Below are 27,055 nucleotides of genomic sequence, written 5' to 3' on the forward strand. Positions count from 1 at the left end.
AAAAAACACAAAAACCTATAAAAAGATGGGTCCTTGAAATAAATAAACAGCCACGTCAAGGTGCAGGTCAGCCTCTTCTCTCAGGCAGCCAGTGACAGGATGAGAGGACATGGTCTTAAGCTGCACCAGGGGAGGTTTAGGTTGGCCATTAGGAGGAATTTCTTCACAGAAAGGGGCTTAGACAATCGGAACGGGCTGCCCAGGGAGGTGGTGGGGTTGCCGTCCCTGGAGGTGTTTAAGGACAGACTGGACGTGGCACTGAGTGTAGTTGACACGGCGGTGTTCAGTCATAGGTTGGCCTCGATAGTCTCAGAGGTCTGTTCCAACATAATCGATCCTGTCATTCCCCCTGCGGTAGCCAAGGAATCCCAATCCACGCAGGACGGGCGGGCGGCTGACAGGCGGTAGAGCCCGAGGCGGGACTCGAACCCGCGGCTCCTCAGCCCGCGGGCTCCACCCCGCGCTCCCGGGGGGCCGAGCCGCGCAGGCGCAGCGTGGGCGGCCGGGCGGGGGCGCTGCGGGGCGGCGGGAGCGGGATCGGGGTCGGCGGCTCCTGAGCCCGCCATGGGTGACGCGCCCCGCAGGGCGGAGTCGGGCACTCAGGTGAGGCGCTGCCCTCGCCCCCGCCCCGGCCCCCCTCAGCCGCGGGGCCCGGGCGGGGAGGGCCGGGCGAGGCCGCAGCCGGGGGAGGGGGGAGCGCTCCCTACAGCGGCCCGGTGGGGGGAGCGCCCGCGGAGCCTCCTGAGGGGTGTGCGGGAAGGAGGGGAGGGTTCAGCCGCCTGGAGGGCTCCCTGGAGGGTGTCCGTGGGTGGCAGCGGCTCCAGGCGGGCTCAGGGTGCCGTGCATCCCTGTCCTGCCTGTGTGGGGGATGCGGGCGGGCGCTGCTGTCAGCACGGGGGGAGGGGGGTCCGGTGTCTCGGGAATTGTTTGTAAATTTTCCCTCCGCCCTCACTTCCCGAGAGCTGGAGTGGGTGCCTGAGGAAGAAGGGTTGTGACGAAGGTTCGGTTTAGACGTTTGGACTTAGTGATCTTAAAGGTCTCTTCGAGCTTTGACGCTTCTATGATTCTGTAAATAAAGAGTATGGAAGGTGGAATTGCTTTACTTCTCTTAGTAGAAAAGGGAGTTTGAGTTTAAGGTTTTGTTGCCTTGTTTGTTTTTGGTTGGGGTTGGGGGTTTTTCTCTGCTGGATGGCGTATTTGTTAAAAACCTCCACTTGAAATCATCAACGTAATTGCTTGGAGATTTTTGTGTAACTATCAGAATACATCAAATAGTTCATATAAAAACGTAGAAATGTGTGGTAGTATTTATTTCTTGATAAAACTCCGCGTTTTTTCAGTGGGACTTGAGCTCTTAAGCCCTTTTGACACTTAAAAAAAAAAATAGTACCAGATGTCCACTATCAGCAAATAGACATGAATTAAGGACATGAGTTGTGCTGTGTCCAAGGGGGTCAGTGCATTTATTTGTCGTTGTGATGGTGCCAGCAGGGAATGCACATGGCATCAACTGGCTGTGATAGATGGATAAGCCAGCCTGGACCAAGGGAGGAACTGACAACCGATGGGTTAAGAAAGGTTAATGTATGAATACACCGTCCAGGAAAAAAATGGTAAAAGGCCTTGAAACAGAAAACACTTAATTTAAAACAATACTTGGTCAAATAGCCTCCTGCATAGGATCAGGTTATCTTGGGACCACAGTCTTGTACTCTTATTATTCAATATAATTAATACAACAAATTAGAATTAGTCACAAAATAGCTTTGGTGTATCACAGTAAAATTAATGATAAATTGCTTGCATATCTCTTCATGCCCAAAGTTTACAAAAGCTCAGTCAGAGCGGTTATAGCGGTTGAAAATTAAGTTTTGTCTCGTACTCAAGACGGGTTTGTATGTGTAAACAGCCTGTAGGTTAGCTCACAACCTCTAACAGAGCTGGAGTATGTAATTTGAATTTCTTTAACATTTTAATGAAGTAATCTCTCATTCCTGACAAGACCTACATGTGTGCCTCCATTTATGCATAGCTCTGGTGAAACCAATAGAGTATAAGCACATCGTGTGTTAGTCAGTGGGACTGTCCATGTGCATATTTGCTTATTAAGAATTTGATAAATTATAAAAGGCATAGCTGAAATATTTGAGCCCCATCAGCCTTGTCATTAATGAAATTTAACCTAGCTGCTGTCTGACTCTTCTGTATAACTTGTCTTTTACACGTGACTGCACAGATGTGCAGTTTCTTGCTGGCATAATTACACTTGAAGAACACCTAAGAGCGAAGGCCTACCACTAGCAGGTTGCTAAAAGGTGGTGGTTTGTGTAAAAGAAGATGAAAAGAGCCTTATGAAAGAATAAATGAGCATCTACAGTTAGATTATGGAATCTGAAGACTTAATACGTAATTGAAATTGTCTTGTTTTGGTTTTTTTTTTTCCCAAACTCTTCCAACTCATATAGTGCTATGAGCTGTACAGTGTCTGTGGCAAAGCCTGGGACATCTGATGTCCACCCTCCAGATTAACCTTTAGATGCTGTAGATTTCTCCTCCTCCTCATTTTACACGTGAATAAGTGGGGAGGCAAAATGGAAATGCTGCCCTGGAACGGAGCCAAGGTGGCTTTAGCCGATTTGGAAAGCCCTGTGCTGTCCCTGCCTGGAATGCGGGCAGAGGTGAGGGATTGCCTGTCTGGTGCCTCATCTCGGCTTTGCCTCCGTCACTTCTGCTGTGGTGTGGACAAACCTTTGTGAGAGTTGAAGGAAAATTGTTCCTGTTTTCTGCCAGGAACCCCATTGCTCCCAGCGTGACATTAATGAGGCAAGTGCCTTTGGAGATTCTGCTTCAAATCTCGGAAGTAAATACAAGTTTGATAAAAACACAGGTGCACTATCATCAGCAAATTACCATAAATTACCTACATGAGCAGTGCTCAGAGTAAGCACCTGTAGTTATTTAAAATTAATATATAAACTTGTCGTTTAAGTAACTGCAGATTCATATTTAAATGATGCCAGTCAATCTACCATGTGTTTCCAAAGCTCTGGCAGTAAGCTTAAAAGAGGTGACAGTCTAAGAGCTCATTGTTTCAGAAGAAATAAACTGCAGAGGATGTTTTGTTGGCATAGAAATAAATTTAGGAGCAGGAACATATTTAGCCCAGCAATAGTTGTGACTCCTGGACCTAGCAGTGCCCGTGATCCAGCCCCCTGTTATCCCAGAATGCTGGAGAGGTGCTTCCTCTGCTAAGAAGTGAAGACCATTAGCAAGCAGCAGCCTGTGGTGGTTTTCTTCTTTCTCTCAACTTCCACTGCTGGATGAGGGGGTGAAATTCCCAGCCCTTCTCGCCAGGGGCGAGGGCCAGGCATTGGCAGCTGCTTGCACAGAAGAGCTGCACGTGAAGGGTCTTTCTTGGTAGTTGAGAGCTCCTGGTTTATGCGTCCCAAGATACATTCCTGTATTCTTGTGTACATATGTCCATTTGGATTTTTCCTTTTTCTGGGTCACAGGACCCTACCGGTTCCCAAAATACTCCAGAGCTCACCATGTGAGCGTTTTGTGTGCTGCACAAATGTGTGAAATGTAATGGGAGGATCCACAGATCCAGAGCAAGGTCAATCCAAGTGTTTTTCTGGCCCTTCACTGGACGAGTCAGAAAACTCTCCTGGATAGGTGTGAACGGGCCAAGGCAAACACGCTGACATTTTGTTATGGAAGGGACTGTTAAAGTGTCAGTGAATATGCCACACTTAGGTTCCCATTGTGACCACTTGAAGTAAATTTAGGACCATTTAATGGAGTTTTATTCTACTATGAAAGGCAAACACAACTCTTTAAAAAACTGTTAAGACAATTCAGAGCAAATGTTGCTTGTGGATGTGGCATAGAGGAAAGCAAGAGAAGGCAGCAGTTTAACACAGTTTAACCATATGTGCTCACTGCTGGTTTGGTCCTGAGGAGGATGGGATAAAGCTGAACAGGATTTGTTTTGTTCAGAGCTTTAAATGACAGCTGGGTGTGTCGGAGAATGAAGTATTTGGCACCAGGGTACGTGCTCTGGTGGCACTCTGAGCGTCCCAGTAGTGTCCTTTCCCAAGTGTGCTGATACACGTAGGGAATAACAGCTCTGGTAGTGGGGGAAATGTTCATTCTTGGTTTATGCAGTGTGCCAGAACTACTAATAACACAGGTTATGTCAATACCTGTCTACTTACTACGCAAATACCTCTCAATTTAAGAAACTGTCCGTGAACTTTGAACTAATTTGTTTTACAATGGGCTTACTTTGCAAGGGGCTTTGGAGAACATGCTTTACAAATTCAAGCTTGCTTTAGAAAGGTTCTTGCAGGGCCACTGGTGACTAATTACTTTTGATCATTCTTAATCCATACTCTGTTTGAACAAGTAACTATGATATAATAGGATTGTAGCCCAGAGGAGTCCTGTGTAACTTTTCAGGTGAAATGCACATGGTTTTACTTACAAATGCTCAGAGGGACTGACTCAGGAGATTGATGATGGGTAAGGTTTCACCTCCTCATCCAGTAGTTTTTTGTGAAGGAGGTGGTTGTTACAAATGATCTTCTTTCTCTTTGTTCTTCCCAGTGGCAGCACTGCTGTGTCCCAGAGGCGATCCCTCTTGCTAACCTACCTGTGCAGCTTTTCTTTTTAAGCTTTTATTTCCCCTGATATATCCACTCCTCATTGCCATTGAATCGGTGTGCTCATTGTTTGTGAGGATGGAACCGTCTGTAGTCCAGACTATATGCTTCCATGTGTATTTCTGAAAACATTTTTAAAGTCAGGCTAATCTTTTGATAGGGCTGTCATGGAAAACTGTCAGATTTAGGTTTTGTTGCCTAGGTCCATTGTTTTTAGTTAACAGCGTGTCTCTCTGTCTTGTCTTTAAAAGCTGCTTGCACGACTGGAGGGCAGAAGCTCCCTGAAGAATCTTGAACCTTACCTGTTTGCTGAGGAAGGATCTCCTGTTCATGGTAAAAATGTGTCTTTATCCACTTCATGGAAAAATGTCTGTGTAAAAGTATTCTCAGAGCAGTGTGACAGGGATAAGCTTACAAGTAGATGATTTTATCCTGGATCAGAATTTTAATTGTTGATGTATTTCTATGAAAACTAGATAAAATGGAATGATGCAAAGTCACCATGCCAAACATTATTAAATGGACTTTAAATATGCTGCATGCATATCGAAACACAGCTGTAGGTGAGTAAATACCAAGCACATTGGTCAGTTTTTTTGTAGTTTTACACCATTTTGTTCTAGAGTCTGTCATTGAACCTCTCAGGTTTTTTTAATGAGTGCTCTAAACAACCACCACCAAGTCATAACTGCAGAAATTTGTAAAGAGCATGAGGTTCAGTAAATAGCAAAGAGTTCAGTGATACGGAGTGGTCTGGAAAATTTAGGATAAGGGGCATGAGCAAACAGTATTTTTCAATAAAGCCAAGTCATCAAGCCGTTTTAGTCTTGGCCTGAAAAATCCTAATTATACTTAGATGGACCTTTAGAAACAATTCCATTGTGGACATAGGCACTAATCAGCTGAATGAGTTCATGGGCAATGTTTGGATCAACATGGCTCATGGAGACCTTCAGTGAATAAATAAGAATTTCAAATTGGAGAAGTCAGGCAACCTCCCAGTGACACCAGTATACAAGTTGATGGGAGATTCTTCTAGCAAGAAGTTTAAAGATCAAGATTGGATGTTTTAATGACCTAAACAGAAATTCACACTCTATTCAGGAAGTCAGACTGATTTTCCAGATCGTGTGAAATCTCGTGTATTTCATAATGGAAGAGACAGCTCTGATTACACAAAATTAGAAATATGTAGGAAAAAAGGCACATGAATGGCAAACTGCAAGGATCTTGTGGTGGAGTACTACTGCTGTGGAATGAATGTCTGAATGAGTGGATTTCATATGGCAGGTACGTGGCTGCAGTGATTACCAGCACGCTTGTCTGCAGTTTGAAGGTTCAGCGGAAAAGGCAATAAAAAAAATCAGCCTAATTGGATGAGAGATGATGCTTAGTCTGCAAACACAGTCACTGTGAGACTACTCCTGTGTTGTTTTGCAGCACTTGAGAATACATATGGGGTTTAGCAGTGTATGGTTCCTGCCCCAAAAGTTTCAAATGTGACATAACAAGGATAAAGGGCAGAGAAATATGGGTAAACCAATCAGGGCAAGTGGAACACAGAAGGATATTTAAATACTCTCAATTCTGAAGTTCTTTGTTATCCACAAGAAGAATTAAGAACCAGTAGTGAAATTGGTATATGTTTCACAAGGCTCTCAAATTCTTAATTGTTTTAAGAGATGAGGTATTTATGTTTTTAAAAAATGCAGTAATAGAAAATACTGATATTTTAGTCTGGGATTTTTTCTGCTCAACTTTACACACAAGAAACAAATATTTGAGACTAAACTGTCCATATTCTGGTCAAACAGACATTAAGAAGCCTTCTTGAGGGTTAGTAATTGCCTGCAGTCCACAGCATTAGATTATTTCATGTAAATTTATTTGCTTTGCTCTTAAAGTTAAGTAGGTTGTTCCTGTCTGTCCAAAGACTGTTCCAGAATCTCAGATCTAAGATGGCTGGAAACCTTATAAAAGTCATCACTGGTTTCTCTGTGCCAGCAGAGTCATTGAGCTTTTGAAGCACTTGTATTTTTCTTCTGCACTGAACAAATGGCGTCGATTATTACCCATAATTTGCCACGCTTTTTGGCTGACACCAATGAAGCTGCATAACGTATTAGCACAGATCTTTAGCTGTGTATAGATAAATAGACTTCACCTTCTATTACGTTTTTGCTTTGTCTTTTAATACCACAGTATTCATGTGAGCCCATGTGTTGTTTTGATGTGTGTTCTCATTTATTCAGTCCTAAATCCCTGCTGAAGGCCTTCCTCTCCATTTGTCATGAACTTGACTTTTAGTGGGTCACTGTGGAATGCTGTGATGGATTGCTCATGAAGTCTGTACTGAACAGCTCCTAATCTAAAATGCTGTAAATAAAGTAATGCAAGGGCCTAAATTTTGTTTTTCTTGATGGCATTTAAAGCAAACACATACACGAAATTTCAATAAAGTACAAAATGTTACATTGTAGTTAAGTGTTCGTTACATCTGTGTCAGTACTATAAAATAGGGGCGGGTAATATAGGTACTGCTGTGATGTTCTAGCCACTGCCTCTAATTACAATGGACTTGCATATTTAAGAACACATAAGCACATTAATTACATACCATTTAAGCTCTTCTGGAATGGAGCAAAAGTGACACAAGCTTTAAATAATCTTCCCCTCTTACCAATCATATTTCCACTGTGCCACTGGCACGAAGGTGTGGGTGTCAGTGTAAAGCTCTGATGTTCAGCATGACACCCAACATTAACTTGGAATAAATATGGGGCCCTTCTACTTCACTTATAAATGGTATAAATATTAGTGACAGCTTCAGCACTCTGTTGTAAATCACCAGCCCAATAACTTCAAGGTATCGGGTGATGTGAAATCCACAGAGTTATTGCTGAGTATTCCAACAGCCTGTTTGGAACTGCAGTGTCAGGAAACAGTTTAACCAGCATTTGCCAGTGGAATGATTACAGACAGCAACAAGGCTCTTCTCATTCAAAAGGTACCACCGAATTGATGACCAAGACTGAGCACAAAGTTTCAGTTAAAAATATATTAGTGTTTCATAAATATTTACATTTATGCAGCAGCGTTTAGCTCGTCCTGCACGCCAGTTCATACCAGTGGACTATTGTTCTCTTTATTCTGCCCACAGTGGGCCAGTTCAGGCTACCATGAGCCAAACAAAGTGTTGGGTGACTCCTTAGAATCTACTTCTTGAATTCATCAGTGCTGAATTTCATATGAAATCACTCTGCTTATCCATCTCCATCTGTTAAGTCTTCACGAACTTAAGTCTTTATTAACCCAATTAGTTTGTCTTCTACATGTTTTGCCAAGCTAATGGAACATTCATCTACTGATATGTTTAACGTCTGCCAACACCAGCTCTAATAGAAAAAGTTCCCATTAACCTTCTTCCACATTTAAAGTGTCTGTTCCTCCTCTCCCTCTCAGCCTTTCTCATCCTGTGACAGTGACTTTTTACTAATCCTCCTTTCAAAGTTGTTTTGACATTAATGGCTGATGCTAGCACTGATCACTCAGTCTCTTCTGTGACCTATTGTGAGAGTGTCAAAGGCTTCTTGAAAATGTTGCTGGCCTCACTTCCTCCTCTGCTGTGTCATGGTTTGTCCTCTCTGATCCAGAGGAATGAATTTCCCCTCTTATCTTACTCTAACAGCCTGGTTACTAATTCAGTGAAACCCTACATTTATGGATGTTGCTATAAATGGCTTCTGTTTTGCACCCGTTCTTCTTGTGGGCAGCCTCTGGGATAATCAGGAAGGCACAGAAATCCCCAGCCCTCTTGAGGTTTTCTTGCAGTCCAAGCTGTTACTCTTTTCAGAGTAACTCAAGTATCTTGGTCAAACTACAATGCAGCTGAGTATCTTTCTCAGCAATGTTGAACAAACTTTGAGGGGTGCTTGGCTGTCTTGCTGTCAACATTTATAAACCACCACCACAAAAAGTTCTGAGACTGATTTTTATCACTCAACTTTTAGAATTTTTACTTAAATAAGTTCATTAGTTCTGCCAATAACAAAATCTCGTCCAGTGCTATTCTGTAGCACACAGACGTCCTGTTAGAACATCTCCAAATGGAAAAAGTGGAGCATTTATTTCCCAGAATAACTTTGTGAATCAGACAGGTCACATTTTGCTGTAAAGGCAGGTGAGGCACCTGCCTTGCATGTTGGCCCCATTCACTTTCTGGTGTGGAATCAGAAATGCCAGTCAGGGTGGCACGAAGCCAGCGGCAGACAGAAGACACACTTTGTACCTTAACAAGAGCTGCCTTATGCAATTGCTCTAAAATATTTCAGTAAATGAAATATGAGGGAATGACCTACCAGGACATTTAGGAGGAGTTCTTCCAAGCTGGTATCTCACCCTACCAGGGCGTGGTTATGTTGCTGGCACAGGCTGTGTGACAGCAGAGCAGCCACTGGCTGAAAGTGCCTGAGTTGGACATTTGACCCCTGGGCAGGAAGAGAAAATGAAGATTTATGTCCCAGCAAGTCTAGTGGTCTTTCATCTCAAAAGTGAGTGAGCCATTCAAAACAGCTTAGTAAAGGTTTTTGAAGCAATCAAGCTTTTTAATAAATTTTGAAGGATCAGAAATTCATAGAAATGGAATTGCAGTCGTGGAGCAGCAGGAATTCCATTATGGAGAGGCGGGCAGTCTGAGCTCCACGGAAATGGACAGCCTTGGCACATCAGGTGTAAATTGCTTTTAACACTTGCAAAGGGTGAAGTAAGAGCTTGGTTTCTTCCCCACCACCTTCTGCCCTTCATCCTGAGCTGCATCTTGACATTATACACATTTGTGAACAAGGACGTCCTCTGGAAGTTGAGCAGTGGCTTGAAAAACCCTGTTAACTCAGGCAGGCACAAACATGTTTAAGGAAAGTTGCAATTAATTTTCTACTCTCACATCTCCCTATGAAAAGCTGTTATGCCATTTGCACTTGCCAAGGCCATGGAAATCTCTCACCTTCCTGCAATTACAGTTGTGTGATTCTCCTTACTGCATGTATTTACCCTTCTGCCTAAAATCCAAAATGTCATAAATAAATAATCCAGAACCCAAAATTAAAAATTTATAAAACATGACTAATAAATTAATGTTTTTTTAGATTCTGGATCAAGACATCAGGAAACTTTGGATAACACTTAAAAATATCTTGCATTCACATCCAACAAAAGACCTGGTTTCCTGCTGAAGTGTAATGCTGTTTTTAATTAACATTTTAAATTTATGTGATATGTGTTTTACTGACCTACATGGATGAGGCAACCAGACTGAATCCTTTTATGAACAGAGATCCTTTGCTTCAGACAGAGGTGTTGCCTGCAGTTGAAGGAATCTGAGTCCCCTTTGTCAAAAAAAAGCAGTTTCATATTAAGATCACAGAAGAATATCAGGGCTAAATAAACCCACTGGTGCTCTCTTCACCCGTCACAGATTCCTGTAGGTATCTTGTGACATCTGGAGGTACTGAACGAGCTTATAGCAGGCATGAGATGCTGAAGGACAGGCTGTGCTGTAAAAATAGATGTGCCAACATGACTTGGACCTCTGATATATAAATTTTTTTGTGTTTCGCTTGTCCTCTCCTCTTTAATTTATTCCTTAATTGTGTGTGCATAGTGTAGATGGTTTCTTAGCCACTTCTGTATAAACATCTTCCTCCTCTGCTTTCATTGACCTGTGATGATATGGATGAAATCCAGTTGCCAATGTTTTACTGAGGCTGGTATCCTAGGTGCTATTGGCAGAGGTTTTCAACCTTTCTTCCCAGTTGATTTTTTTTTTTTTTTTTTACTTTAGAGGCCTTTCTTGAAAATTGAAATGTCTCTTTGTAGGTGCTAACCAGGATTTAAACATTTTTAATGCATATCAGACTTTCCAAAATGCACGTTCCAATTCGTGGAATGGCGAGTATTGGTTCAGTAAACACTGGAAAGTGACCCTGGGCTAAAAATGCTCTTACCTGACAACCTGCTGCCTTGTTTTTGAACAGGAGACGTCATTGAATTCCACGGTGCAGAAGGGACAGGAAAAACGGAAATGCTCTATCACCTCATAGCCCGCTGCATCATTCCAAAGTCAGGAGGAGGACTGGAGGTGGAAGTCATGTTCATTGACACAGACTACCACTTCGACATGCTCCGCCTGGTTACGGTTCTGGAGAACAGGCTGGCACAGAGGACGGAGGAAATGATAAAGCAGTGCCTGGGAAGGCTTTTCCTTGTGAACTGCAACAGCAGCACTCAGTTACTGCTCACTCTCTACTCCTTAGAAAACCTGTTTTGTGCTCACCCCTCGCTCTGTGTTCTGCTTTTAGACAGTATATCAGCTTTTTACTGGATAGACAGAAGCAATGGAGGGGAGAGTCTTACCTTGCAGGAGATGAATCTGAAGAAATGTGCCAACTTGCTTGAAAAGCTTGTGAGACAGCACCACTTGGTCCTCTTTGCAACATCACAGACCCTTATGCAGAAATCTGCAAACTCTGCAGAAGGCTTTTTCCCTTTAAAACTTCCACATGAAACCGATACAGATTATAGACCGTATCTTTGTAAATCATGGCAACAAATGGTAACCCACAGGATATTTTTCTCTAAGCAGTGTAGTTCTGGCAGCAGCAATGGTTTTACAGTCATTTCTTGCCACCTCAAAAGAAACCAGGTAGTAAAACGTTCATTTAGTGTTGCAGAATGTGGAGTTCAGTTTTAAGTTCAGCTTGCTTTGTAAACATTGAGCAAATCTTGGTGCTTAAGGCCTGATCAGGTCTAAGTAGTTTCTGGTACCTTTAAAAGTAGCTGGTTGTTGCTGAGTGACTAAGAATTTTTGTCATTTCTTTTGTCATTTATCATGTTCTTTAAATTTAGTGAAATTTTTGTTCATACTTAACCAAAGACACATTAAACTCCGAGTATCCTTCAGTAATCTAACCTGTGTGGTACGTGGCCAAACACACTGATTGAATTTCTGGGTCTTGCTGCTTTACACTCCTCCTCTTCCAAGCTCCAGCCTGGCTGTCCACGGGGGAGGCTGCAGAGAGGGAGGCGAGAGTTCACTTTATAAACACTGGCTTTGGTTTATTCCCTGTAGCCCTGGGCATAAGAAATGCGTTCACGGCTTTGCCTGAAGAAGGGGATTCGTTTTCACAGCCTGGGAAGTAGTGGCAATCCTGACTCTGCTTCTCCAGGCTCGCAGCCTCTCTGTTTCCCTTGGCATGTTCTGGGAGGAGCGGGGATTGCAGGCGTTCTGACCCTTACAGACATCTGGGTTTGGAAAATCTACACCCAGCTCAGAAAAAGGGGCCTGATTTCCATAACTGAAGGTAAAGTAAAGACCCAGCTCTGGGTACCTGTGAGTTTGTGCTGCATGCAGCAAACAGTTTAGCCTTTGAAAATAATTAAGTGCTGGTTAGGGGTTGTTTGGGGTTTTTTGCTTTTTTTTTTTTTTTTTTTTAAATGATGTATGAACATTTTTTTCTCTCTTCCCTCCCTTGTTATTCCTTCCCACTTCTTCCTCTGCCCCCAGTCTCTCTAAGAAATCCAGGAATGCCATGCCTCTGGTCTTTACCAATATGTATTTGCCACATGTAGAACATTTGTGTGCAGGATTTGGCATGCAACGTGTTGCAATTCTGGCAAAGAAGATTCAGAATTTATGGGAAATGCCCTACAGTTCTGGCAAAGAATACCATATTATTTATGAACCCAGAGTGCCCTTTGAAAGCTTCAAAGTGCTTTACAAGAAAGAAAATTGCACACAGAACATTATTTTATACAAAAACTTAACGTTAGCTTACAAATTCAAATTACTCAAACATGGGGGAAATATTTCTCACAGCGATATTCGTTCAGTCATGTTGCACAGCACGTTTTATAGTTTAGATTGAGCAGATTATTAACAAAAATGCATATTAAGAAGTATCGAGCTCTTTTGAGTACGAATCTTTTTGGGGAAGATGCCCAAAAAACTCTGTTGTGAGACACCTACCTTTGAATTTCCTGACTTCTGAGGCAGCTTTTTCAAGCTGAATGTATGTCTGGATTCCCAGCTGTGTATAGTTCATTTACCCTCTTGGGTTCCACTGTGTCTGTTCACAATGAGTTCAGTTTAATTATTCTTTCTGTAGGAAAACTTCCCTTTTTTTCCCCCCTTGATTTCAAACTTTCCATCTGATCACTTCTTTACACCGTCTGTTCCTTTACTGTGACACATGAGTGAACCTTGCCTTTTCAGCATCTCCACAGAGCTGATGATTTTATAGATTGTTGTTTCATGTGTGCTTTCTTTTCCATCAGAACATGTATTTTGTTTCAGACTTGCATAAGAACACAAATACATGAAAAAACACACAGCAGCCATTCAGCCTAGACTGGACCTGAGTTAGATGGTTTACCATGAGCAAACACTCCCACTAGGAACTGTTATAAAAGGCATTCTTCAATTTTTTTCTAAAAAAAAAAGAACAGAAAGATTCAAATAGAACTACAGAACTCTAAAAGGTGAAAATTACAGGACTATATAACTTCTACTAGGAGAAAAGCAGCCCCCTTTCCATAGGAGAATACAGCTCCACTGATTCATAACTGCTTCAGAAAATCATTCTTGCTAAAAAATGTGGTTGAGGAAAAAAAAACAATGGATATGTTCCGTCGTTCCCATCTGGAAAAAGTGCTTTTATATCATTCACAATGTAGTTTATATTTTGCGTTGTACTGTAGAAGAAATGCCTAAATTGGAAGGAAGCCAAAGTTCTAGTTGATCAAAAAGAGCACCTCAGGAAATTTAGAAATTTCCCAGTTTTATTTTTGCTTTGAATGCAGACAGATTTTTTGACTTCTCTGATAATTGTAATATTCATGCTCTGCACATTTGTTTCAGCTGAATAGCAAGCCTAGATTTCAAGGTGCTGAACATCTACATATCCCTGTAATACTGCAGGAGGGATAGGCAGTATGCAGTCTGGGAGTGCACTGACCTCAGCCTCTGCCAAAATTATGCCATTTGGAAAAATTAACCTTTAGGATACAAGTCTAAGAAAGATGCAGCGATAAAAAACCTGGGAAGCGGCAATGCTGTTTGTCCCTCAATGCACTGTGAGTGTGAAAAAGGGAGTTTACCATTTTCTAAGTGGGGAATTTTCTCAAAGTTTTGTACAAATTGCGGTTAGTGGAGAAGGCAGTTTGTCCCTGTGAGCCAGGAACAGTATTTCAAACGTAGCATAATGCTTAGAATGTGCTGTTAAATGCAGATTCTCCTCTTTCACCCAGACCCAAGTTACCGCCCCGTCTCCATCCCACTGTCTCACCTGGAGTGCCCTGTGCTGCTGCAGCTCAGACTCCCGGGGAGGAAGCTCATTTTGGGTTAGTAGGTCTGTGCTGCTGGAATTCAGCCCTGCAGAAGGGGATGGAATGCATGTATCCCTACCCTAAACTCTGATGTAGCCAGGTATTTCTTGGAAATGAAAATCCTTTCATGTCAGTGCCATTGTTCTTCAGCTCAGTGTGGTATTGTTAAGGCTTTTGTAGGCATAGGAACTTCTTACATTCCTTAGAGTTTGTTGCTTCATATGCCATATGGAATTAAAGCAACGAGCTTGAAATAAAGAGGAACTAGTCCACCCTTTTCCCCCATCCTTTTAATAGTTCTTAGCAAAACCAAATTAAGGTATTTTGCAGGTTTTATATTTATTTTCAACTAAACTAATATTTCTATGAATACCTGAAAAGAAAATGTGAGGTTTTATATCCAGTAAAAAGTTCTTTTGTATGCCTAGACTTTTATAGAGCAAATAAAATACAAATAGCGGTTTGCTTGGTTTAAGTTTGTACTTGCAAAATAAAATTTCCTTTCTCTTAAATAACTGATTCCAGCCACTTAGTTTTCCCTGGAGTTTGGAAATGGCAGAAGATAAAGGTTCTCCTGTGGAAACATACCTGCAGTTTTATTTTTCCTGGAGAGTAATGGGCAGAGAGAATTCTCACCTGTGTAAAAGCTGCAGACAGTTGTGGTGTTTCCAGCAGCTACACAGTAGTAGCACAGGACACGCGTGTTTGCTTCAAAAAGGGGAAACATTCAAAGGGCTTGGAAGACTTTGGCAGTGGAAAAAATTTTCAGACAGGGAAAGTAGCATCAGTACAAAGTATCTTCATGATCTTCTGGATGGAGAACTCTGATGCCCTGCAGCAGTCTCTGAAATCAAAGGTCTGGGCATCCCTGTGGGTGAAAGAAGGCAGCTGAGTGGCACAGAGCTGTGAATAACGTGGCTACAACAAAAGGACCCGTGAACTGTTCACTAACTTGGAATGGTAATGCTTTCAAAGGGAAACTTGACCATAGTTGACCTGCAGGCTCTTCCCAACTGGGAATATGGATTCCACTATGTAGATGCTTTATAGCTCATTTATAATGAAAATATAAACCCCTGCTTCTCTGGACCCAGGAGGAATTAAATGTAAAAACAGACTTCCTTCTTATGTGTTGGGGGTTTTTTCCTCTCCAGCTCTAGGCACCTTCCCAACAATCAGCACTTAGCTCCAAAGCTCTCTCACAGCCTTCTGTGGCAGCATCCAGCTTCACTGGAAGTGGGTAGTTTTCTGCTTTGCTAGGAGTTTATGTACACTCTTTATTACTCGTGCAGGCTGGGCTACCCAGATAGGGAAGACTGAACCCACATCAGTGTAACTGGTAAACAGCTTTGGAGACTCGATTCTGTTTGCAGTCAGGAGTGATGTCACATCAGAGCAGATGATTTCGAAGAATCATGGCTGTGACTTTCCCTGGGAAAAGTTTGGCAGTCTTCCCTCTTCTTTCCCACCCTGCCTTGCATCCTGCCCCAACCAACTGGTCGGTGTACCTGTGTGGGCCTCAGTGCTCAGGGATAGCGGTGACAAGATGTCACTGCTTTGCCAAATGCTGGTGAACAGCCACGTTCTGGATCTTGGCACCCTCCTACAGCAGGAGTTGGCACAACCCCTATAGCTGTTAATATAAACCGTTTGCCAGGCTTCTTTCTCGTACGTCTCACTGGGCCAATGCTAAAGACCTCCTAGCCCTGGGGGGAGACAGGAAAGAGGAGAAATCTTGGTGTTTGAGTATAGGAGGGACAAGATTTTAGGCCATTGCTACAAAAAGAGGCCCGGCAAGGCCATGAGGCTCCTGCAGTCAAGGCCTCGAAGGTGGCTTGGCAAAGGTCAAGGAACAGACTCCATCTCCCAGGAAGGGGTGAATAGGATTTTTGACTAAAATTATCTGCACACTCTTCATCCTGCTGAGACAGAAGACCATGCTACAGTGGGCAGTGCTGTCTCTAGAGTCCATCTCAAAGGCTCTGCTCAAACTCCCTCGGTGACAGTTCTGTCTCCATCCTGACTTCTCCATGGGTTCCCAGTAGAATCTTAGGCAGTTTTATCAACTCTTGAAAAATATCAGCAGAGTGTTTTTCTGATCTGGTAAAGAACAATTGCAGAAGTAAGTAAACAAGATGCCACATGGCTCACCACAGTTCACGAGGCACAGGTAGGATTAGTCCCACAGACCCACAACTTGCTGTAAAACAGCATTAGCAGAACCAAAAAAAAAAAAAAAAGCACAACCATCTTCCCAGGGAATATAAAATGGGATTTTTAGGTACAGAAATTACTCTGGCCTGTCCCCAGCATTCTAAGGCCAGGAGAACCTTCTCGTTTCTTTGCACAGTGGCAGCTGCACAACAGTGGGAGGTGTAAGTCCGGTGAACTCCAGCGGTGTGTCATTTGCTGGGCTTGCCTTGGCCATGTCAAAAAGCCAGATACCTTCGGTTCATGGGCAGGGTCATGCCCTCCAGTGAACATTCAGGCTGTAGCAGTGCACTTGTGATGCCATTCCCTAACTGGACTTCAGCGGGTTCCAGTCTGAAGGCTGACCCTGTGCAGCCCTGCTGGATGTGAAATGCAGGGCAGTGCAGAAACAGCCCAGCTGCTCTCGGGCAACCCTGAAGTGATGGAGGTTTCTTCTACTCCATGTTCAAAACAGGAAAGAGTCTCCAAGGTAGAGCACAAATGGGAAGAGGCTCTGGGGTATAAAACTGAGGAGTATTTTATAAAAACTGTCTGTTGCAAGGGCTGAATAATGATTAAGGGCTTTTTAATTTATCACCAAGCAGGGCTGTCAACTCACACAGCCAAACCATCCAGCAGCTGGGTGTTAACTACTGCCCAGACTGAGGAGGCAAGTGAGAGAGGAAGGGGTAGAGGAGAGGGGAGGCTGTTTAGGAAACTCCTAAAGACTTTGCTAAAGCATGGGAAACAGGAAAGCCATGTGGTCATCAAAAGTTGGCAGGCAAAGGGCTTCATTTCTCTCCAGAGTCTGTAGAAAAATGCCCTTAGTGGAGAGGAATGGCTTAGCTGGAAACAGCAGACTCTAAAAGGGTCTGGAGGTTGCAGGAGCAGTCCGTGGCCACAGTGAAGAAGAAAACCAGGCCAGAGATCAGACAGCACTAGAGCTGCTGTTCTGCCCCTCTGAACTCATCTGAGCCTGTCCTGGCTGAACAGCACATATTGCCACTCAAAGCTCCTGTCACAGCTCCTTCCAGATGAGATGGGACACCGTTCATCCCCTTCTGGGAAGTGGGCAGCAATGGGAGGCAACTCCATCCCCAAGGCTGTTGAGCAACCCTGCCCGTGATGAGGAGCATTCACTTACAAAGTCATGGCTGAACTTTCCCTCATCCTTTATTTTAATGCCTTAATTTGGTGGCTCTGCAGTGATACTCCTGCCACTGCTTGCACTTTGATTACCATATGCATCAGTGGCACTTTTCTGACAATAAAATCACGTTTTGTGAAATTATATAGGTGCTTGTATTTTCACCCATCAGAAAAAAATGAGGCTTTTAATAAAATTTATGAATCCCCTAAGCAAATGCCATAGACCAGTTGCATAGGCAATGAAGTTACAGAAGCCAGTGGAGCCAGGAATTTGAATAGCCCACGCAGTTAAAGGAAAGGGCTCACCATCTTTAAAATCCATGGAGGCATTCCGAATATGATTATTCTGCAATCCTGTTCACAACAAATCTTGCTGGCTGACACTACGTGACCCTTCCCATTGATTGTATGGCCTCCACAAGCACTCTGAGCATATTAAGCCTGAAGTCCTTGCTGCAGATAATAACTTAAACGTGCCAGTCCCTCGAGCAGACACAAAAAAAGTACTTGCTAGTACAGCTGTCAATTTTGTGAAAATGTCCTGTGGGATTCCATAAGCATCCTAACAAGTGGCTGAACTCTCTCCTTCGCTCCTGCAGGTGTGGTTAGATCAAGGAGCAGTCAGTGCTAGCTGGAGGCAGGCAGGGTTCAGCTGCCTGGTGCCTGCCAGAGAGTGCCCTTAATCCGTTGCTCAGCCTCCCAAAGGCTCTGCTGGCTGCTAAATGCTCAGGAGAGGTTCCATCTCCCACCACAGCAGAGGATTCAGTGAGACCCCCCTGGACTCAGAAGAGAAATCATAATTTGCCTGATTTTCATTGTGCCACAGTAGAAAATCAGCCTTTCTCCGTGGTGGAAATGGGGATTTCTGACATGCTCGGGTCGTTGCTGGTTGCAGAGCAGCTCATACTGGTGTCAGTAAATCACACCAGTGACTGACCACCACAGCAGAGCCCAAAGGAGATTTTCACCTGGAGGCACCTGCTGGGAGGTCCAGCACAGCTCCTGGACCAAGGCACTGGTGCTGGGATTCCTCCTGGCACTCTAGAGCACAGTGCTCAGATGTGGTGGCAGTGACTCCTGACCTCTGTCACAGAGCGCAGAAACCACCACGGAAATGCCTTTGTCTCACACTGATCCAATCCCATGGCTCTGCTCACGGCTCTGCTCTGCTGGGATCTCGTGCCTGTGTTTCGTGTTAAAACCTCTTCTGTTTTGTGAAGGAGCTCAGGTGGTTTTGCTGCTGTGAATGAAGGACAGAGGTGGCATCCACCAGTCTCGGTGACACTTCACCCAACCCTCATGGCAGTGCTGAACCAAATATTAACGAGTAAGTGCAGCACAAAAGAGTGTCAGGATTTCAAAACTGGCTTTTCTTTCTCTGTTGGTTTGGGGTTTTATTGCCGCTTCTAATATCTCTTCTAAGAAACAAAATTTCCCAATACTTCCTCTTCTGGTAAGTCATATAATGTGTGTGGTATCCTCCCCACAGGAGATTTGAGAGGCAAAAGGCAAGAAAGGGACAATCTCTGGGTTTATTTTCTGGACTGAAGCCATACTCCAGTTAGGGCATTACACAACAGTGCTGTTTCCCTCATGGATTGATCAAGGATATCATGGACAATTGGAGAAGCAGGAGGGAGTACTTGAACACAGTGCAGGTGAGGCTGCAGACAGGTATTTAAATGAACACACTGGATATAAAGAGAACAGAATTCTGCAGCCTCTGAAAGCCAAAAGTCAAACTTTGAACTATTCCTTCTGAATTTGCACTTTTACATAAACAGCAGGGCTGAGTTAGAGTCTGAAGATGGAACAAATGCAGACAAGAACATCAAGGCTGATTTTCTAGATCTTTTGGTCCCACAACCTGTTTTCTCCAAGAGCAAGATTTAGCTTCCAGGAAAATAAAGGTGACACAAATGGAAATGCTTTCTGTTAGGATAAGAAATCATCAAATATCAATGCAGTAGTTCAAAACCTGCTGAATTCCCAGTACTTAGAATTGGTCCTGACTACTCCCTGCTCTGGATGATTTCAGTGTCACTGTTGTCCTGTCATTTATCTGAAGCCAAACCCATTATTTTTGGGAAGCAGGTAGGCTTTCAGTCTCTCCAAAACCAATTCAGTATAATTATGGTGTAGGATGCACTAAAGCTAAAATGTTAATTCATCCACACACTAAACCATGCATTTAGCTGCCTCTAGGACTCTTGTGAACAACAGCAACACACAGGACAGAAGGCATTTCATCTTGCAAAGCCATCACAATACAAAAGAGAACATTCAAAGGGAATGGAGAAATCCTTTTGTTTAATGAAAACTGAATTCAAGGTACATTTTCTTACTCTGTGGTCTCCTGTCCCAGATCTCCTCCCTGTCTGAAATGCTGTCCCAAAGCTCAAGCAGTGAATCTGGCCTTGCCAAAAGAAGCCCGCTGTAAACCAGAACATATACAAGTGGAGACTGGAGTAGGGAATAGAACTTCATCTCATTTTGGATTTGCCTTGTTTCCCCGCAGCTTTCCTTTTCACCAGTTCATTGGTCGTGATACTCGAAAGCAGATCCGGATAATCCTGGGCAGGGTGACATTAGGTTTTGAATGCAGAAGAAAAGAGAGGTCAGAGTGTGGCCTTGATACAAAGAAACAAACTCCCCCAATCCTGTGCAACTGTACAAAAGCCTCAAGTACTCCTGAATAAGGAACTGCTTTTTTGTAGATTTCTAGTAGATGCTCTTGTTTAATTACTCATTTTTAATGTATCAAGGGAAACACGGAAGGTAGGTGAGAATGCAGTTTGCTCAAACTTCTGCCATGAAACAACAAAGCTTAAAGGTCTGTTTTAAGATGGTTTAGCAAACACTGGTCTAAAAGGCTTGACTACAGGGCAACTTTGCCAAAACAAGTGGCCTTCACCCCAAAAATGGATTTGGTAGTGCTCTGGCTGGGTTCATGTTCATCTCCAACCACCCGCTCACGTCACAGTGTTGCTTGTTTGCTGGAAGTTTGTGTAGCTGACATTCCCAAATGGGCCATAGTAACTCCAGAACAACCTATAGATTTATATACTAATGTCTACAGCATAACCCAAACAATAAACCTGTCAAAGAAATCTGGCTTGAAACACTGTGAAGAAACAGACACAGACAATAAAAATAGAAACATTTCCCATGTGAATATTTAAAAAAAAAATAAATAGAGGTTAATAACTAACAGAATTCTTACTAACCCAGAGAAGCTAGTCCTTAAATGAAGACTCATGACCAGGCTCTGGATATCTTGCCCACAAAAGACAGCTCAAGTAATGCAGACCTTGTTCATTTTTATCCATTCCCTTTGTCAGGCCCCAGTGGAATTGTTTAAGTTGGACTTAGCACAGAAGCCACCAACAGGAACGCACTGCCGAGAGCGCTGCTCTGTTGGCAGGACTCGGGGCTGTCAACGCAATGAAAGGATCTCAGCCACACAACCCAAGTTAAACTTGCCTCCTGCCAACCTGCCACATGCTAAATTCCAGTAAATTGCTTAATTAACGTAACGAATGCAAACTGCACTCTAGTCTGCTCTATAGGTAGCTGGAAACACCCGCTCGTACACAAGCAACAATGCCTTGTCCTTTATCTGAGTGGCCTGCATTTGTCTGTTCCCAAGAGCTCCTATGTGCACACCTCTTGTAAATTTTTCTATTCCATTGTACAGAAAGTATTTCTGGTTAACTATTTTGGTAGCCTCATTTATATTCCCTATTTCTAGAAAGGCTCATGCATATGTTTAATGCATGAATAGTTCCAGGGAAGTCAAGGGGAAAATTTATACCTTTAAAGTTAAGGGTGTGCATACATCTTTACAAAGTGAAAATGGACTTTGCATCTACACCTAAAGGTTTTCTCCAGCCGTGTCTGCCAGAACACACATAACTGAACCAGACTTCCAACACTAGTCCATTATTCCTCCACCTGGAAACTCGAAATCCACTGTGAACTGTACGATCATTATAGATGGCTGTCTTCTTTTTTTCTACTTCTTTCCCAAATAACTGAGACTGTGGGGCGTGAAAAAATTATTGTAGCTGTTAGGAAAGCACATGCACAGGCACAGCCAGGTGGTGATGGCTGGAGAAGGATGTCAGGCCGTGCTGGCAGTGGTTTTGTCTCATGTTGTGATTCAGACGCCTGTAGCGGTTCCCACAGGCTCACTGCACAGAGGGGAGTGTCCTCCTGACAGCCTGTGGTGACTGATACTCACTTCCACCTTGTTCTGGATCAAAATCCATGATCTAAACGTCTTCTCTCCCCCAGCCCTTTGTACTCTTCATGCCCTGGTGACTTGGAGCCCCTTCCCACCCAACACATCAGCCATGGTGTTGGTGGCTTAAGGCCATGCTGGTATTTTTGCTATAAATGTTTCACGCAGGAAAAAAATCTAACAAAGTGTAAATAATGCTTTGTCACAGGAAAAAAAAAAGTGGCTGCGTTTTTCCTATCTTATTTTTCTTTTCTGCAAGGACAGGCCAGTCAAAGACTCCACAGAGTAGAAGAGTATGCTCAGTAGAAAAGCACAACTGCTGCCTATGTAACGTTAAACTATCAAGTAGAAACAACATCTTTCGCTCAATGATTGCATTCCCTCCCACTCTCACATGAGCCAAGAGGAGTCTCTTGTGTTTACAGCCAGGGAATGGGAGACAAGCACTGGGCTAGTCTTGGCTCAGCCCAGTTTTTGTTTGTGTTGGACACATGATGACACTCCCCTCATCGGATCCAAGGTCCTAGAAGCAATTTGTTTTCGTTTAAAACCAGAAAAGGCCGTGCTTTCCTACGAGCACACACGCTGGGGAAGGCTGCCCTGCTGACAAAGCAGCTGTCTGTCCTTGGGCTGCAGCTGAGGTGCCGTAGGTCCCATGGCTCCCACCCAAATCAGAAACCTAGAAACACAAACTTTCCAAGCTTTTGCTATCAAGCCATGTATGCATTCCAGCTATATTCCCTGTTTGGCAAATACAGCTCCCACTTCTCAGCCTTACTGGCCCCTACCAGAGCCACGTGTACGCCGGGATCTGCTCACACAGCCCAACTTGCAAGACTGGTGCCTCAATTTGTCATGCTCGTATAATAAATCAATTTATTCCCTTCAGCCAGGGGTTAGTCAGCAAACCCTTACTCATACACTTCTCATACAGCAGGTCCCACTTCCTGGTAGGGTTGGTGTGAGTGGAGCTTCCGACTGTGGCCTCACCTTCTCTTTAGGAGAAGCAGCGAGATGAGGTTGGTTTTCCCGAGATATCCATTCTCTTGTGACTCCTCCCAGCCAATAAAGGCTTGACTTTTCTGCCCATAACGAAGAGTCATTGGTTCCAATGTGGGACCGTGGTGTAGGGAGGGAATGTTGTCCTCTGAGCAGCTGGGCTGGCCTGGCTGTGAGGGATGTGAGGGATGTGAGGGGCCGAGCGGCAGAGCTGTATTTCCCTTGCAGCCCCTCTGCCACCCCAGTGAGTGTCCCAGGGGCGTTTGCAGAGGCTCTTTGTGCTGGAGCAGTGCAGGGCACTTTCCCACTGAGCCGTGGGAGATCTTGTCTGTCCTTCTGGACAAACAGGTTGTTGTGGTGAGCGGCAGAGCTCTATCAGTGGTGGCATCTCTGGGTCTGCCCCAGCGGGGCCACGTGGGAAGGCTATTGCTGGTTATCAGCATCATCAAAGGCATTTCTTGGACTCCCTGTAGCCCCTTGGCCCCTTTGGCCCTGCTTGAACCCCACCTGAACTCAGGCTCAGCCCAGGGAGCTCACAAGTGGTCCAGACCGGGGCTTGGAGCAAGAGGACAGCAGCAGGATCCCTGGGCACTGCTCCTCCCAGCTCCGGAGGATGGACTGTAAAATCTCCAGGCCCGTGTGCTCAGCCTGCCTCGTCCAGCTGTGGGAGGAATTTCAGCTGTGGAATAATTTTTCATAGGAAGTATCTGCCCATGAATTAATGCCTCTAAGAACTAATTATTGGGTAAACTGTATAAACAGTCCCTGGAGTGCCTCTTCAGTACTTGGCTTTTGGGCTCAGAACAGACGGAGCAGGCAAGAGGATTTTCAAAGGACGCTCTGTCTGGCCAAGTGATGATGTAGGTGACTCAGTGGTTTTCCCTCTCACAGCCTAAAAAGACAGAGAGGTCTGTCGTGGTCATTTGGGGTGAAAATTTATAGCTTATTAATTAAAAAAAAAAAAAATGTTTCAAGGCCAGATCATAGATTCTAGGCTGCCATCCAATGTCAGGAAACGTTCTCCTCTCAGCAGGGGATCCAGGCTAAAAGGTTATTTAATACTTTCTGGTTGATTTTCTATTTGGCATAAGTGCCTGAAATGATTGGGTTTGGCCTGAGAAACTGTTTGCTTACCTGGCACCTGAACTTCAGTGATAAAGTTTAATGTCCTCCTCTGAGTATTCCCACAGCACACAAAGGAGACTTCATGCAGTCCCACTACCTATAAATCTGATCTTTCTAAAAAATAAAAAAAATCAAAATCAGATGTTGCTCATTATCTCTTCCAACTTCCATCTACCCGTGAACATCCAAAAGTTTTAAAAGCCCTGCTTAAGCAGGTCTCCACTCCATTGATGGAATATCCTTTAATATTTTATAGCTCTGACTTGCACTTCTAAAAGTACTAATTAATCTCACTAGATAAAAACTGGCACAAAATGGCACAAGTGAGAATAGCTCCATCCTTCCTCACAGCAATCTTGTGCCAGCTCATCTTGGAGCATGTAATGATTTACTGTAATAGTTTTAGGCCCATAATGGGGCCAATAACTGGCATCTGGAAGCTGTGAGGCTCTTTCCCAATGGATGCCATTCACATATAGTTATTTAATTAATTAACAGCTCCACTAGCATAAGCCAGTAAAGAGTCCATTAAAGTTTTGGTTGTTTTTTGTTGTGTTTTGTTTTTTTTTTTTAATATCTTCCAAAGTAAGAACATATGCTGCACACTGCTTTTCCCTTGGAGAGTGCTTAATGTTGCAACCTGTTTATCTTATGACTGATTTTCAAATTCCACCTTAACCAGCTGCTTTTTGCTCCACTTTAGGATTCAGCAGAGAGCGGATTGCCGAGCTCTCAGCAGGAGCAGTGGAATAACATTCTACCTGCATGTGCTCATTCCCGTGCGAGGTGCCAAACCCCTGCAATGGCTGCCTGGCTGCCTCTCTGCTGTTCCCAGACCTTACACGTGATGCATTTTCACTTGCCCGTTTCTCCGCTGAAAAGAAATAAAACAATAATAATGAAAAAAAAAAAAAAAAACGAGGTGTGGAGTTCGTTTGGAATAAGGAAAAATATCAGTGGGAAAACAAACCCCAGCGGACGCTGGAGGGAGTTGGTCAGGTTTGTAAAACGCGTTTGAGAGCTCAGTCCCATGTGAAATGTGGAAAAGCCATCAGGGGCCATAAAGCCAGCAAGGATGGGTTTGGTCTGGTTACAGAGCCAAAGGATTTTTGCTTCCCAAATGAGGATTCCTATTCCTGAGGCGCAGTTAAATGCAAACCAGGTCCTAATGGGTGCTGTGTCTGCAGTGGGGTGAAGGGCTCGCCTGGAGTCCTCCCTGCCTCTGCAAGGAGCTGGAGTGGGAGGTAAGAGCAGCTCCCCCTGGCACTGCCCGGGCACACTCACCTGCAACGCGCAGCTCCAGCCTGTGCCACGCAGCACACGGGATCTGAGGAGCTGCCCCTCAGAGGATGAAGTAGACATGAAACTGGAGAAGCTCTGACAAGACAGGAATGTCATTTAACAGTGGTTGTCAAAAGTGAGCCCTGCTAACGTGGCAGGGCACGGCATCAGCTCCCTGGCAGCGGGCTGTGATATATAGGACATGTCAAAAGTTACATAATCCTTGATGCAGAATCCTTTTCTCTTCCCTGGCTCTAATGTGTTGTGTCGTTCCTCCTCCTGCTCTCCCTCCCACTGGCCCTGCAGCACAGCCTTCTGCCTGCAAGGCTTTTGCCCTGGTGTGCTGCAGGGCTCTGGAAAAACAGCAGAGCCCTGGAGCAGCTGTCACCCAGAGCCCTTCAGCTGGTGCCTCATCCCTGTGATCTGCCACGGATTGTCCAAAGGGCTGCCAGAAACCCAGGGGAAGCCGGCAAGAGCTTGGTTTGATACCCTTGTGGGAGAGATGTCAGGTTTGCTCTGCCCAGATGTCAGGTATGGACAGGGAAGAGCCAATCTTTGTAACTGTGACGTCTCATGCTCGTCCCCAGGTAGAGCCCCAGGCCTGACAAGCCTGGAAATTTCGGCACCCAGCTCACTTCCAAGTCCCGTGGGCCCCTGAAATTGCTCTTCATCCTAAACCCCCTGAAGCAACCAGTCTGTCAGGGCTGCTGGGTCATGGCAAGACCTCAGTGGCAGGTCCTCCTCTGTTACCTCCTTCCGAAAGGTACCGGCAGTCGCTGCTGCCTCAGAGACAGAGCAGGGACTGTAGGGGAGGTGGTTGCCACTTTGAGACAGTGGCTTAATGGTCAAATCACTCTCCAGGAAGCAGCACACAGAGCAAGTCCCTTCTCCTGTAGAGAACATTCAAATACACATCTCCTGCTTTCCCCAGTGGTGCCTCAGCCCCTGGGATAACGCACTCTCCTCAGCAGGACGAAGAAGGGACACTCTGCCTTCACTATTCCTTGCGTCCCTATGACCTGTAATCTGCACAAACTCCATCAGAAGTCCCTGAAGCAGAGGCCAGAGCTCAGGATCTCTCCTCCCAGCAGAGTGCCATAACCAAGAGGCCATGCAAGGTCACCTCAGCTAACTTCACGTATTAAGGATCCAAGTACCGACATGTTTCCCATAGGCAGCAGGGAAACAGGCATTTCCTGTCCTGAAAGGAGACAAATCTCTCTCTTGAGCTCCTTTTCCTCTCCACTGACTGTACGTGGAGCCTGGGGTGACTAATGCAGTCTTTGAAGTCCAGTTGTTCAATATCTACATCAGGGCTGATGAGTTCTCCCTCTCCTCCCTCCAACCTGTCCCTGCCTTCTCTTTCTGTCCCAGTAAACCTTTCATGTTGCTGTTGCTCTAACAGGAAGGCCTGGGAGCACACAGTTATCCTAATCCCCTGTAGAACTGCTGAGAGCTAGGGGTTGGAAGGCTCGCTCTGGAACTGTGGTATCGAACCATCCCCAGGAGTTCTCCCGTGACCCAGAGACCCCCCAAGCAGGGAGGTTCCTGATGGGAGGTTCCTAATATACGGTTTCCTTTCCCAGTTTATTTTCATAGACAAGACTGACCACTTCTTGGTGCTTCACAACAGATGCTGTAGACACCAATGTTCTGCAAAGAACTGTAAAAAATATTAATTACTATGGTAATTAATACCCCATGGGTGCTTTGTGCTTTTGTGGAAAGCAAAGCAACTATAACCTTGTTTAACTGTATGCTCTGTTTTACTGATTTGTCCTGCTCTACTACTCCAATTAATATACTCTTTAAATGTGACTTAGGCTTAATATTACTTATCTCCAAAATATTAGAAGCATCCCACATGACTTCAGATTTCTTGATTAGTCTTCATTTACAGATAAATTACCTCAAGGAGGAATGAAGGTGAAGCACATATATCAGGAATTTAAAATAAAACACCTCTAACAGATTTTGCAACTAAACTAAAACACTGCAGCAGAAAATACAAAGTACTCATACC

The 27,055-nt window shown here is 44.3% G+C and overlaps 1 protein-coding gene and 1 long non-coding RNA gene across 2 annotated transcripts; both read left to right on the top strand.

Annotated features, from left to right (window-relative positions):
- Positions 1–521: 521 nt before the first annotated feature.
- On the top strand, positions 522–13,234 carry XRCC2 (X-ray repair cross complementing 2). Its single transcript, XM_027906217.1, has 3 exons — positions 522–603; positions 4,916–4,997; positions 10,697–13,234. Exons 1-3 carry the CDS (start codon positions 565–567, stop codon positions 11,410–11,412), a joined length of 837 nt encoding a protein of 278 aa, XP_027762018.1. The 5' UTR covers positions 522–564; the 3' UTR covers positions 11,413–13,234.
- Positions 13,235–22,002: 8,768 nt separating this feature from the next.
- On the top strand, positions 22,003–24,849 carry LOC114069439. The gene is made up of 3 exons (XR_003573775.1): positions 22,003–22,147; positions 22,562–22,646; positions 24,455–24,849. It is a non-coding gene; the product is annotated as an uncharacterized LOC114069439 (long non-coding RNA).
- The last annotated feature ends 2,206 nt before the right edge of the window (positions 24,850–27,055 follow it).

This window comes from Empidonax traillii, unplaced genomic scaffold (assembly GCF_003031625.1).
Source record: "Empidonax traillii isolate 1590-97213 ecotype Southwest subspecies unplaced genomic scaffold, ASM303162v1 scaffold1260:size142763, whole genome shotgun sequence".
Taxonomy (NCBI): Eukaryota; Metazoa; Chordata; class Aves; order Passeriformes; family Tyrannidae; genus Empidonax; species Empidonax traillii.